Source organism: Cebidichthys violaceus, unplaced genomic scaffold (assembly GCF_023349555.1).
Source record: "Cebidichthys violaceus isolate CVI_PGR_0920_01 unplaced genomic scaffold, fCebVio1.0.p SCAF_43, whole genome shotgun sequence".
Taxonomy (NCBI): Eukaryota; Metazoa; Chordata; class Actinopteri; order Perciformes; family Stichaeidae; genus Cebidichthys; species Cebidichthys violaceus.
Genome location: NW_027176628.1, coordinates 1,764,843 through 1,780,180, shown reverse-complemented (window position 1 = coordinate 1,780,180; position 15,338 = coordinate 1,764,843). Strand labels below are relative to the sequence as shown.

At 44.8% G+C, this 15,338-nt stretch overlaps 1 protein-coding gene across 4 annotated transcripts in view; it reads left to right on the top strand.

Moving 5' to 3' along the window:
- The window catches only part of plekhg4 (pleckstrin homology domain containing, family G (with RhoGef domain) member 4), a 36,094-nt gene extending 21,844 nt beyond the window's left edge, over positions 1–14,250 (top strand). For all 4 annotated transcript variants that reach the window (XM_068728808.1, XM_068728806.1, XM_068728809.1 and 1 more), the window contains exons 13-24: positions 6,724–7,646; positions 7,817–8,066; positions 8,720–8,809; positions 10,634–10,858; positions 10,969–11,139; positions 11,224–11,404; positions 11,509–11,625; positions 12,312–12,453; positions 12,753–12,847; positions 12,934–13,091; positions 13,659–13,716; positions 13,999–14,250. In XM_068728808.1, coding sequence (XP_068584909.1) covers positions 6,724–7,646; positions 7,817–8,066; positions 8,720–8,809; positions 10,634–10,858; positions 10,969–11,139; positions 11,224–11,404; positions 11,509–11,625; positions 12,312–12,453; positions 12,753–12,847; positions 12,934–13,091; positions 13,659–13,697 — 2,391 coding nt within the window. In that variant the 3' untranslated portion in view covers positions 13,698–13,716; positions 13,999–14,250. The remainder of the gene's footprint in view (positions 1–6,723; positions 7,647–7,816; positions 8,067–8,719; positions 8,810–10,633; positions 10,859–10,968; positions 11,140–11,223; positions 11,405–11,508; positions 11,626–12,311; positions 12,454–12,752; positions 12,848–12,933; positions 13,092–13,658; positions 13,717–13,998) is intronic.
- The last annotated feature ends 1,088 nt before the right edge of the window (positions 14,251–15,338 follow it).

Below are 15,338 nucleotides of genomic sequence, written 5' to 3'. Positions count from 1 at the left end.
TGTGTGTGTGTGTGTGTGTGTGTGTGTGTGTGTGTGTGTGTGTGTGTGTGTGTGTGTGTGTGGTCGGCTGCCGCTCTCTTGCTCTCTTCAGTCAGACTGCAGAGCTTCAACAGAACACACCGAGGTACGAACACACTTCTACACACACAACACACACAACACACACACACATTGTGTTTGCAGCTTTAACTTAGTGTACGGTTGTGTAGTTAGTGTGTGTGTTTGTGTTGCAGTTATTCACTTCTTTGTGTAGTTTTTGGCTTCAGTTTGACTCCAGAGATGAGACTCGTTGCTCCTCTCTCTTTATAAACACACGTGTGTGTGTGTGTGTGTGTGTGTGTGTGTGTGTGTGTGTGTGTGTGTGTTACTGCAGCACAAAGTGAACAGCTAAGCTAACTGTTAGCTTCTGTCCGTCTCTGTGAGGACGACTGAGTTTAGAAGTTTCTCCCGATGTTGTTGTTGTTTTTCAGCGTTTCTTCTTCTCTTCCGTCTTCCTTTTGTTTGCTGAGTGTTTTGTTTGGACTCCTCTTTAAAAGGAGGTGTTGTTGTGAGTCTACACGTCTCTGAGCTCTGAGGGTAGAAAACAATCTGAAGCAGTGATTCAGTCCTAAAGAATCAAACTCTCTCCTGACCCCTGGTGTTCATCTGGAGACCCTGTGTGGGGTCCCAGCCCCCAGGTTGAGAATCACTGGCTCACTGTTTACACTGTAAATAAGAGCAACAGAGACGTTAAAACCTCTGAAACCAGGAAACAAACCTCCGCTTCTTTAAAGTCAAAGCTGCATTCTCTCTAGTGTCCACCAGGGGGCGACTCCTCTGGTTGTAATGAAGTCTAGTCTAAAATGACTCTACTTCTCTCTTGATTTATTCCCTCAGTAAACATTGTAAACATGAGTTTATGGTCTCAATCTCTAGTTTACAGTCTTCTTCACCACAGCATGATGTTCATTTAGTACATTATGCTCCATCTAGTCCAGTGATTCTTAACCATAGGGCCACGGCCCACGATTGGGCCGCGAGCGCCACCTAGAGGGCCGCAAAAAACGTTCAGTTTTGCACCTGAGGGCCGCGGCACCGCATAGGTCAGGGGTCACTAACTGGCGGACCGCGGTCCGGATCCGGACCTAGACGCCGTTTTAGCCGGACCCAGGACCTAAAACCGATAGATAATTAAGAATTATTAAATCGCTACTATTTTAACCGGCGCAGCTTTTCCAGCATTTACGGCACTAGTTCAGCAGTGCAGGAAACACGGCGACCAACGCGTCACGTGATGCAGTTCAGCCAATCAAATGTGTGTATTCTGACACGCTTCCTGACTCGAGTGAGACGTACACACACACACACACACACACACACACACACACACACACACACACACACACACACACACACACACACACACACACACACACACACACACACACACCGTGACACACGGGGAGAGACGAGGAGAGAGATCACACAGCAGGACGGCCAATACTTCAATTGAGAAAGTCAAATCGGAGGACGGGTGTTAAAAAGAGAGACGTGTCCAAAGAGCTCAGAGTCTTTGGCCAAAAATGGTCAAAGACTCTGAGCGGTGGAAGCTTCCTACAGGCAGCTGTGAGACAGTATGTCTTGATAGAGCAGATATGTCCTCTCACCTTTGAAATGAAGTCACAGAATATGAACAGAGTCCTAAATGGTCAGAAGTAAACATGAATTGACTGACTAATGATGATCGAGCTGAAACCAGCGGCTGAATAACCACAGATAAAGTCTGTGATCACACATCTATCTTATCATGTTTATTCATGATTGACATGACTTCAGCCTCAGTGAACTGAACCTACAGAGTGATTCACTGAAACACCATTTTATAAGATGAAGTGATTCATTTTAAGAGGCACATTTTTCTTAAATCCTTCTGTTCTGTCAGTTATTCTTTAATCAGCTTCATTTTACTTGGAATGAGGAGAACATGTATTCATGCATTTCTGTTTATCATTTATCATCCAGTTCAATGTGAAAACTGAGAATAATAATTGTTAAAATATAATTGATGTGCACTTTCTGTATTTGATTTGACAGTGGTTGACTACAGAGACGTTGTTACTACTATATATATATATATATATATATATATATATATATATATATATATATATATACATATATATATATATATGGCACTAAATAGTGCTGGTTAGATATTATTGATATTATTGTTCTTTTGCAGGAGGAGATTTTCTTGATCTGGACCTTTTTATAATCTGCTTGTTAAACTGAGTGAATTTGATTTAGTTATTGGATACAAATCAAACCAACAGTTTGAATCGTTACAGCGTTCGTACTTCAATGAGTCACTTTGTACTTGAAGAGTTGAGCCCCGAGGTCAAAAAGGTTAAGAACCCCTGATTTAGAGTCAGACAGACCATACAGAGGGGACGCTTTAGGGGCGGGGCTACACAGTGATTGACAGGTCTCTCCGTCACTCCTCCTCAGTCCAGATGTGGTCACTTCCTGTTCACCGGTTGATAAAAACCAAGATGGCGACGACCAAATCGCCGAACTGAAGGCTTCAAAACAATGAGAGACGTCACCATGACGACGACGTCCTCTTCTGATATCCAGCATGATTAACAACATGCTGAGGAGTAGGGAGGAGTAGGGAGGTGTAGAGAGGAGTATTGAGGAGTAGGGGGGAGTATTGAGGAGTAGGGAGGTTTAGAGAGGAGTAGAGAGGAGTATTGAGGAGTAGAGAGGAGTAGGGGGGAGTATTGAGGAGTAGGGAGGTGTAGAGAGGAGTAGAGAGGAGTAGGGAGGTGTAGGGAGGAGTAGGGAGGTGTAGAGAGAAGTAGGGAGGTGTAGGGAGGAGTAGGGGGAGTATTGAGGAGTAGAGAGGAGTAGGGAGGAGTATTGAGGAGTAGAGAGGAGTAGGGGGGAGTATTGAGGAGTAGGGGGGAGTATTGAGGAATAGGGAGGAGTAGAGAGGAGTAGGGGGGAGTATAGAGGAGTAGGGGGGAGTATTGAGGAGTAGGGAGGAGTAGGGAGGAGTATTGAGGAGTAGAGAGGAGTGGGGGGAGTATTGAGGAGTAGGGGGGAGTATTGAGGAGTAGGGAGGAGTAGGGAGGAGTATTGAGGAGTAGAGAGGAGTGGGGGGAGTATTGAGGAGTAGAGAGGAGTAGGGGGGAGTATTGAGGAGTAGGGAGGAGTAGGGGGGAGTATTGAGGAGTAGGGAGGAGTAGAGAGGAGTGGGGGGAGTATTGAGGAGTAGAGAGGAGTAGGGGGGAGTATTGAGGAGTAGGGAGGAGTAGGGAGGAGTATTGAGGAGTAGAGAGGAGTGGGGGGAGTATTGAGGAGTAGGGGGGAGTATTGAGGAGTAGGGAGGAGTAGAGAGGAGTGGGGGGAGTATTGAGGAGTAGAGAGGAGTAGAGAGGAGTATTGAGGAGTAGGGGGGAGTATTGAGGAGTAGGGAGGAGTATTGAGGAGTAGGGAGGAGTATTGAGGAGTAGGGAGGAGTATTGAGGAGTAGGGGGGAGTATTGAGGAGTAGGGAGGAGTATTGAGGAGTAGGGAGGAGTGTTGAGGAGTAGGGAGGAGGAGTACAGAGGTCTGTTACAGACTGAGCTGGTTGTTGTGATTCTGTGTGACGTCACAGTGAGTGGTTTTACATTTGATTGGATGTTTGTCACTTGGAATGAAGTTCTTTTAGTGTTTATGTCTATAATATATAATATATATATGATATAATATATAGTAGATAATATAATACATAATAATAAAATATATCATTTAGTTTAAAACAGATTAGGAGAAGTTTAGAAACAAAGAGATCTTCTTCCAGGAAGTGACTCAGTAAATACTGTTTGAAGTAGAACCCCCCCCCCCCCCCCCCTCCTCCTCCTCTGAGCCCCCCTCCTGTCATCTGGTATTGGAGGGTTAGACTGCCCCCCCCTCCTCCTCCTCCTCCTCCTCCTCCTCCTCCTCTTCTTCCTTTGTGGTTGACTGGGTCCAGGCCTGGAGTCCTGCAGGGCCACTGTCCCCAAAACCAAGAGCCTGTCTGCTCCTGGTCAGTGCTCCTCCTCCTCCTCCTCCTCCTGTGGGTGCGCCACAATAACAACCACATGTTCTTTAAGTCAGTCAGTCCTCCTCCTCCTCCTCCTCTCTCCTTTCTCCTCCTCTTTCTCTCTCTCCTCTCTCCTCCCTCTATCTTTCCTCCTCCCTCTCCTCTCTCTCTCTCCTTTCTAATAAATATAACATTAAAAGACAAAAATAACATTAAAACAAAAATAACATTAAAACTAAAAAATAACATTAATACAAAAAAATAATATTAATACGCAAGAATGACATTAAAACACAAAAATAACATTAAAATGCAAAAATAACATTAAAACACAATAATAACATTAAAACACAAAAATAACATTAAAACGCAAAAATAATATTAATACGCAAAAATAACATTAAAACACAAAAATAACATTAAAATGCAAAAATGACATTAAAACACAATAATAACATTAAAACACAAAAATAACATTAAAACGCAAAAATAATATTAATACGCAAAAATAACATTAAAACACAAAAATAACATTAATTCACAAAAATGATATTAAAACACAAAAATAATATTAAAACACAAAAATAACATTATTACACAAAAATAACATCAAAACGCAAAAATAACATTAAAACACAAAAATGACATTAAAACGCAAAAATAACATTAAAACACAAAAATAACATTAATTCACAAAAATTATATTAAAACACAAAAATAATAATAAAAAACAAAAATAACATTAAAACATGAAAATAATATTAAAACACAAAAATAACATTAAAACACAAAAATAACATTAAAACACAAAAATAACATTAATTCACAAAAATGATATTAAAACAAAAGTAATATTAAAACAAAAAAATAACATTATTACACAAAAATAACATTAAAACACAAAAATAATATTAATACGCAAGAATGACATTAAAACACAAAAATAACATTATTACACAAAAATAACATTAAAACATGAAAATAATTTTAAAACACAAAAATAACATTAAAATGCAAAAATAATATTAAAACACAAAAATAATATTGAAACAAAAAAATAACATTAAAACACAAAAATAACATTAATACACAAATATAATATTAAAACACAAAAATAACATTAAAACGCAAAAATTATATTAAAACACAAAAATTATATTAAAACACAAAAATTATATTAAAACACAAAAATAACATTAAAACATAAAAATATCATTATTACTTAAAAATAACATTAAAACACAAAAATAAAATGAATACGCAAGAATAACATTAATACACAAAAATAATATTAAAACACAAAAATAACATTAATACACAAAAATAACATTAAAACACAAAAATAACATTAATACGCAGAAATAACATTAATTCACAAAAATGATATTAAAACACAAAAATAACATTAAAACACAAAAATTATATTAAAACACAAAAATAACATGACCTGTAAATTCAAGATGTATCTATTTGTCTTTTCAAACCAAATGATTGAAAGAATGATCATTAAAGTGCTTCTTCGTTGCAGCCCCAGATCATAGTGCAATGGTTGCTGGGTAGTGTAGTCTTCATTAACGGTAGACTGGTTCTAGTTTAGTGGTTTACCTGCAGAGCTCCATTACCGACTCGTCTCTGACTCGGTGGTCACTGTGGGAACCGAGCGGCTGCAGGGATCGGGACTCATCGGGTCTCATCGGGTCTCATCGGGTCTCATCAGTCAGCGGGTCACTGAGGCGTCTCCCAGTAGGCCTGCTGGGAGACGGCCCACATGTTTCATTGTTAGACAGCTGACCTCCAGGCAGTGACAGCAAACACTGTGATCGCTTTAATCATGATGAGGGATATTGATTCACTGAGTAACTGAAGGACAATATGTCTGTAATGGACCAAAGATGTGAGACCTCCTCTTAGATTCAGTAGTCTCATCTTCATTCATCTCAGATCAATGATCCTTGTTTGAATGTAGGAGGAGTTTAAAACGACGAAACGATGACGACGTGTAAACGTCCTGACAGCTTTAGTGTGGCGTCTGTTCCTTCATCAGTCAACTAGATCACCTGTTTATTGAGGCCTCTCCTCTTTCATTCATACCACACACACACACACACACACACAGACACACACACACACACACACACACACACACACACACACACACACAGACAGACACAGACACACACAGACACAGACACACACAGACACACACAGACACACACACACACACACACACACACACACAGACAGACACAGACACACACACACACACACACAGACACACACTCCTCCCCCTCCAGACCTCAACAAAAAGGAGGTCAGCGGGCGGCTCCTTTTGTGGCGCCTGCTCCCTCTCTCACACACACACACACACACTTCAAAGCTTCTTTTTTTTTTTTTAACCTTTGTCGAACAAATGTAACAAATTAGACACATATTCAACATAATGTTCAAGAAGAACAATGATTTGAATTGAAATGATAAAATACATAAAAATTAAAGTTAATTAAGTTTGAGAGTCCGTAGTCTAACGGTAAAATACATGTCAAAGATTCTGGTTTGTTTAATCTTATGTCAAATATAATCTCTATGGAAACAGTCCTGTGGGACACAACGATGTCACAGTGTTGTCATAGCGATCTCCCCTGACCTCCCCCCCCCCCCCCCCCCCCCTCTCAGGCCTATGGCTGGGCGTTGGAGGGTATGCGTCACCTAGCTGGTGTCAGTATGGAGGACTGCACGCTGCCGGACAAATGCCAGTCTGTGATTGGCTGCCTGGAGGAGTACCGCCGCCAGCATCCGCTGATCCCAGACGACCGGTTCCAGGAGATGAAGGCGGCGGCTGGAGAGCTGCGAGGCGAGCGAGGCCTCCGTCAGTGGAGCTTCGCCTGGTCCAAGTGTCAGGAGACCAAGAAGATGTTTGACAGGAAGATGGAGGCAGCGCTCAGGACGCGGGACTCCGCCCACAGGCGCCACGCTGACTCCGCCCACAGGCAGCGCTCTGACTCCGCCCTCAGCAGATGCTCCGCCTCCTCCAGGAGAACGCTGTCGGGACTCTGGGGTCTCCACGGGACCTCCTCCTCGTCCTCCTCCACCTGCCCCCCTGAGGAGGACAACAACTCCTCCTCACTTCCTTGTAACAGCTCCTCCTTGCTCCCCTCCTCCACCTCCTCCCCCCTCCTCACCTCCTCCCCTGTCACCCCCCAGCACACCCCGCTCCTCCAGCGTCTGTTCCACGGCGTCTCCTCACAGGAGTCAGCAGACCAGGTGGATATCTGCTCCTCCAGTCCCAGCCTCTCCTCCTCCTTCTTCTCCTCCGGCAGACGGCAGCAGCTCAGGAAGACCCAGAGCTTCGACTGCCCCCCCTCCACCCCCGAGGTGTCTCGGCTCGGCGGCTCGTGTCCTCGCGCCCTCAGCGAGCCGGTCCGCAGAGGAAACACGGGCGTGTTCATCCGCGGCCTGGAGGTCAGCAGCTCCGAGGCCGCCGACCGCACGCTCTGCCCCAGGACGGCTGCTCGCGGCTGGGCTGGACAGGGGCTACGCAGCCCCGGGACCCCCAGGACCACCGTCAGCCCGGCAACAGAGACCCGGCCCAGAGGGAGGTGGGTAATCAGCTGGGGGGGGGTGGTTTCCTTTAGAGCTTTAAAGTAAAGTTTGAGGTACTTTATCTCAGTATTAGTCTTTATTTACTGTGATTCATAACATGTGTCTCTCAGATGGAGTCACAGATTTTACATGTACATTATGGGATGGATGTGGTGTGTCTCTGCAGTAAGCTGCGTCACGTGGTGGAGGAGATGGTGACCACGGAGAGGGAGTACGTGCGCTCCCTGCGTTACATCATCCATCACTACTTCCCAGAGATGGACCGGGCCGACCTCCCGCAGGACCTCAGGGGGAAACGCTCCGTGGTCTTCGGGAACCTGGAGAAGCTCCTGGACTTCCACAGTCAGTTCTTCCTGAGGGAGCTGGAGGCCTGCTGGAGACACCCACTGAGGGTCCCCCACTGCTTCATCAGACATGTAGGAACCACAACCACACACTGAGGGTCCACACACTGAACACACTGAACACACACACTGAACACACTGAACACACACACACTGAACACACACACTGAACACACACACACTGAACACACACACTGAACACACTGAACACACTGAACACACACACTGAACACACACATTGAACACACACACTGAACACACACACTGAACACACACACTGAACACACACTGAACACACACCCTGAACACACACCCTGAACACACTGAACACACACACTGAACACACACACTGAACACACACTGAACACACACACTGAACACACACTGAACACACACACTGAACACACACTGAACACACTGAACACACACACTGAACACACACTGAACACACACACTGAACACACACACTGAACACACTGAACACACTGAACACACACACTGAACACACTGAACACACACACTGAACACACACACTGAACACACACTGAACACACTGAACACACTGAACACACACACTGAACACACTGAACACACACACTGAACACACTGAACACACACTGAACACAATGAACACACACTTCAGAGCTGATATAACGTCCCGTAGATGATCAATAATATGATGAACAGGTGTGTTTGTTGACTCAGTTGTTGTTGTTGTCTAACAGAAGGATCAGTTCAGTCTCTACGCTCTGTACAGTAAGAACAAACCAAAGTCTGACGCTCTGCTGGCCAACCACGGGAACTCCTTCTTCAGGGTGAGAACCGTCTCACTTCTTCCTCCTTTAGTGACTCGCTGTGACGACTCGCTGTGATGACTCACTGTGACCTGTGATGACTCACTGTGACGACTCACTGTGATGACTCACGGTGACTCACTGTGACCTGTGATGACTCACTGTAACCTGTGATGACTCACTGTGACGACTCACTGTGATGACTCACGGTGACTCACTGTGACCTGTGATGACTCACTGTGACGACTCACTGTGATGACTCACGGTGACTCACTGTGACCTGTGATGACTCACTGTGACCTGTGATGACTCACTGTAACCTGTGACGACTCACTGTGATGACTGACTGTGACTCACTGTAACCTGTGACGACTCACTGTGATGACTGACTGTGACTCACTGTGACCTGTGATGACTCACTGTGACCTGTAACGACTCACTGTGATGACTCACGGTGACTCACTGTGACCTGTGATGACTCACTGTGATGACTCACTGTAACCTGTGACAACTCACTGTGACCTGTGACGACTCGCTGTGACTCACTGTGACCTGTGATGACTCGCTGTGACGACTCGCTGTGACCTGTGATGACTCGCTGTGACGACTCGCTGTGACGACTCGCTGTGACGACTCGCTGTGACGACTCGCTGTGACGACTCACTGTGACTCGCTGTGATGACTCGCTGTGACGACTCGCTGTGACGACTCACTGTGACTCGCTGTGACGACTCGCTGTGACGACTCGCTGTGACGACTCACTGTGACGACTCACTGTGACTCACTGTGACGACTCACTCGCTGTGACGACTCACTGTGACTCACTGTGACCTGTGACGACTCGCTGTGATGACTCGCTGTGACGACTCGCTGTGACGACTCACTGTGACTCACTGTGATGACTCGCTGTGATGACTCGCTGTGACGACTCGCTGTGACGACTCGCTCGCTGTGACGACTCACTGTGATTCACTGTGACCTGTGACGACTCGCTGTGATGACTCGCTGTGACGACTCGCTGTGACGACTCACTGTGACTCACTGTGATGACTCGCTGTGATGACTCGCTGTGATGACTCGCTGTGACGACTCGCTGTGACGACTCGCTGTGACGACTCACTATGACGACTCACTGTGACTCACTGTGACGACTCGCTGTGACGACTCGCTGTGACGACTCGCTGTGATGACTCACTGTGACTCACTGTGACGACTCGCTGTGACGACTCGCTGTGACGACTCGCTGTGATGACTCACTGTGACTCACTGTGACGACTCGCTGTGACGACTCGCTGTGACGACCTGCTGTGACGACTCGCTGTGACGACGCGCTGTGACGACTCGCTGTGACGACTCGCTGTGACGACTCGCTGTGACGACTCGCTGTGACGACTCGCTGTGGCGACTCGCTGTGATGACTCGCTGTGACGACTCACTGTGACGACTCACTGTGACTCACTGTGACTCACTGTGACGACTCACTCGCTGTGACGACTCACTGATGACTCACTCTGACGACTCGCTGTGACGACTCACTGTGACTCACTGTGATGACTCGCTGTGACGACTCGCTGTGACGACTCGCTATGACGACTCACTGTGACTCACTGTGATGACTCGCTGTGATGACTCGCTGTGATGACTCACTGTGACGACTCGCTGTGACGACTCACTGTGACTCGCTGTGACGACTCGCTATGACGACTCACTGTGACTCACTGTGATGACTCGCTGTGATGACTCGCTGTGATGACTCACTGTGACGACTCGCTGTGACGACTCACTGTGACTCGCTGTGACGACTTGCTGTGACAACTCACTGTGACTCGCTGTGACCCCCCCCAGAGGAAGCAGGTGGAGCTGGGCGATAAGATGGACCTGTCGTCCTACCTGTTGAAGCCGGTGCAGAGGATGAGTAAATACGCTCTGCTGCTCACTGACCTCATCAAGGAGGTGGGCGGGGCTCAGGAGGCGGAGCTTGACGCCCTTCAGGCCGCCACCAACATGGTGAAGTTCCAGCTTCGCCACGGCAACGACCTGCTGGCAATGGACGCCATCCGAGACTGTGATGTACGTAAAGTGTTAACTCCTCCTCTTCCTTCTCCTCCTCCTCCTCCTCCTCCTCCTCCTCCTTCTCCTCCTCAGAATGTATTCCTTCATATTAAACTGTCTGTCTGCAGGTGAACCTGAAGGAACAGGGTCAGCTGATCCGTCAGGATGAGTTCACTGTCTGGACCGGCAGGAGGAAATGTCAGCGTCACATCTTCCTGTTCGAGGAGCTCGTTCTCTTCAGTAAACCCAAGAAGATGGAGGGAGGCCTGGACGTCTTCATCTACAAACACTCCTTCAAGGTAGAACCAGCAGACCAGGTCTGAGTCCCACACCACCCCCCCACTGTGGAGGTCTAGACTGAGATCCTCTTCTGTGTCCTCTAGACAGCCGATGTGGGTCTGACGGAGTCTGCAGGAGACAACGGGCTGCGGTTTGAGATCTGGTTCAGAAGGAGGACGTCCAAGAACCAGACCTTCATCCTTCAAGCCGCCACGTCGGAGGTGAAACACGCCTGGACCACCGGAGTCGCCCGGATCCTCTGGACCCAGGCCACCAGGAACAAAGGTACAGGAACCAGAGCTCTCTATCGTCTCCTCATGGTCTTCTTCATCACCTGGGTCCTCTTCATGGTCCTCTTCGTGGTCTTCTTCATGGTCTGTGTGTTTCAGAGATACGTCTGAAGGAGATGGTGTCGATGGGAGTTGGTAACAAACCGTTTCTGGACATTCAGCCGAGTGACGCAGCCATCAGTGACCGAGCCGTTCACTACATCATGAAGAGCAGAGGTAACGCTTTTCAAAATAAAAGCATATCTCAAGAGTAGGAGTGTGGGGAGGATCGATTCACTTAACAATCTTGATTCTCAACTTCTACGATGCTCTTGAGGTGGATTAAATAAATGTGTTCTTTATTCTATGGATGAATATGTTTTACATTATATGTATTGATGTTAATGTTAAATGTCATGTTAACAGGTTATCAGCTGTTATATGTTACGATGATAAACATGTTTTTATTATCAATGACTGAAATCCATCATTTAGAAAGTAAACAGAGAAACATCAAACTGTTTTCTATTGATTTTTGATTATTGATTGTTGATTGTTGATTATTGATTGATTGTTGATTATTGATTGATTATTGATTGCTGATTATTGATTGTTGATTGATTGATTGTTGATTGTTGATTATTGATTGTTGATTATTGATTGTTCGTTATTGATTGATTATTGATTGATTATTGATTGTTGATTATTGATTGATTGTTGATTATTGATTGATTATTGATTGCTGATTATTGATTGTTGATTATTGATTGATTGTTGATTATTGATTATTGATTGATTGTTGGTTGATTGATTATTGATTGTTGATTATTGATTGATTGTTGATTATTGATTATTGATTGATTGTTGGTTGATTGATTGTTGATTGTTGGTTATTGATCGTCTCATGACTCTCGTGTGATCAGGAGCCAGAACGCGGGCGTCCATTGCCGTCTCTGTCTTCGATCACTCTAACCCGTTTAATGGAGGAGCGGTGAGCTCTGACCCCTCAGCATCAGGACCTTCTTCATCCAGCCTGCTGGGACCTCTGAACCTACACATGTACAGGTAGGACACACACACACACACACACACACACACACACACACACACAGTAACACACACACACACACACACAGTAACACACACACACACACACACACACACACACACACACACACACAGTAACACACACACACACACACACACACAGTAACACACACACACACACACAGTAACACACACACACACACACACACACACACAGTAACACACACACACACACACACACACACACACACACACACACACACACAGTAACACACTACACTCACACACATCTTATAACCTGTCTTCTCCTCCTGCAGTCAGAATCGCTCCTCCTCTCCTGCTGCTGAAGGCTCCTTCATCACCTCCTGCATCGAGGAAGACGAGCAGGAGACCAGCAGCCAGCCCTCCATGAGTACGTTAACACACACACACACACACACACACACACACACACACAGGCTTAATAACGTTATAATAACGTTGTGTTTTCTCCCTCAGCCACAGAGAGCTCTGGCTCCTCCTCTCGGTGTCTCTCTGGCTCCTCAGACAGCGGCTGCGTCTCCTCTCTCCTGCAGGAGGTGCTGCCTGAGGAGCCTTCATCATACTCCTCCTCATCCTCCAACAGACGGCACCTCAGCAGCCAGTTCATCTCACCTGTGAGTACAGAGACCTCCTTCACTGGTGAACACGTGTGTCAATCATTAAGCATCAAGGGAGTTGTAGTCCAGAGGACGAAAGACTACAAGTTAAAGACACACTGTCTCTAAGTCACAGAGAATACTTCATATATGTTTAAGGACTAAAGAGACGACGATAAGAACGCTTTGTTTCACAAAGGCACAGTCTGTTGTTATTGAACTTCTCATCACTTATTAAAGATTAAAAAGGAAATAAAACAGATGTTAGAGTGACTCTACCTGTCTGTCTCTGTCTGTCTGTCTCTACCTGTCTGTCTTTACCTGTCTGTCTCTGTCTGTCTGTCTCTACCTGTCTGTTTTTACCTGTCTGTCTCTGTCTGTCTGTCTCTACCTGTTTCTCTCTCTGTCTCTACGTGTCTCTCTCTCTGTCTTTACCTGTCTGTCTCTCTCTGTCTCTACCTGTCTCTCTCTCTGTCTCTGTCTGTCTGTCTCTCTACCTGTCTGTCTCTCTCTGTCTCTCCCTGTCTGTCGCTGTCTGTCTGTCTCTACCTGTTTCTCTCTCTGTCTCTACCTGTCTGTCCTCAGACTGCTGTCCCGGTCATCAGTCCTTCCACCATCATGTGATCAACTGACCTGATGGACAGTAAGTGACCTCAGAGGTCTTTAAACTTTTTTAAATATTGATATCTACTGATGTTAGCATGCTAACCAGCTAGCTTGTAATACCGCTTGTAACCTGGAGAGGTGATAGTGAGTCTCTGTAGAGTCCAGTCTGTCCTCAGACCACCATGAGAGGACCAGGAAGTAGAGCTGAGGACTCATCAATATAACATGCCTGTCTGTCTCTACCTGTCTGTCTCTCTCTACCTGTCTCTCAACCTGTCTGTCTGTCCCTGTCTCTCTCTACCTGTCTGTCTCTACACAGGTTGGTCCTCTCCATCAGTCCTCAGCTTTCCTGATGTTCCAGATGTTCTTGTCTCAGATCAGTTCTAGTTGTTTTCATGTGTTTCAGGTTCTAGTCTGTAAATATAAACTCTGTTAAAGTTAATTTTGTTCAGTTTCAGTTTGTTCTTCTGATCCAGAGTCAGGACCAGCTGGACTATCTGTATATGTGTGTAAATAAATGTCACTTTTCTTTTGTTACTTGAATAATAAACTTGAGTTTATTAAAAACTGAGTTTGTATCAGAAGGTTTTGTTTCTCTCATTATGATCTGTTGTTCTTCTTCTCTTCGTCTCTTCACTGTTCACACATGAATAAAAGAGCCAGTCCAGCAGGTGGCACTAAAGCAACACTTATAGAGGCGACCCCCATAAAACTCACCAGCAGAAATATTAATTATTATAATTAATATTGATCGATGAATAATGAGCTTTGTTTGTTGTTATCACATAAAGTTTTCAGATTTTGTTTGAACAGCGTTGTGTTCATGAATATTCATATATAACAATGAATATTCATGAACTGTGTTGCTGTGACTCAACAGGTTAGAGGGCTTGAGGTTCCTGCAGGATCTGGTCTCAGGTCTCAGGTCTGATGAACACTTCAATACAACGTAGACCTGCCCAGGTGCATTCTGGTCCTTCAGTTTTATAAAAACTAAATTAACTCAAGAAAAAAAAACAGCTGAGAAATAAACTAAAGTAAATATTAATAATAATAATAAATAATCAAACTATTGATCCTTTAAATGTCTTCGTTGTGTTTGATATCGTTGTTGCTCTTCATCACTTCGTTATTGATCCAACAGGAGTCTTCATCACTGAGGTCACAGTTTATTGATTAATTCGTTGTCGATCAGCTGATTTATTGATGACATCAGACAACAGCTGAGAGAAAAAGTTGTTTATTTGTACAAACAGCTGACCGGGCGATGACATCACAGAACATAAAATGACATCACCACTAAGCGAACTGAAAATTTAAAAAGGTCAAAGGTCACAGAGGGATTTTCATTAATATTGATGAACCGACATGAAGTCCTTTCACAATAAGAGCTTCTGTTATTTACTGACTATATATATATATATATATATATATATTGTATAATGTTTCCTTCATCGTCTTCATCTCATCAGATTATCTGATCAATAACTAATATTGATAAAAGATGTTTTAGTGCTGAACAATAAAACCATTAAAGAGTTAAAACAAAGATGTCACAGCTCGATCAATAATCAATCTGTTATTGATCAGCTGATTATTTATTATGAAAACACCAGAAGATGTTTGTGATCCCATAAATAAATGTATCCTTCAATGAAA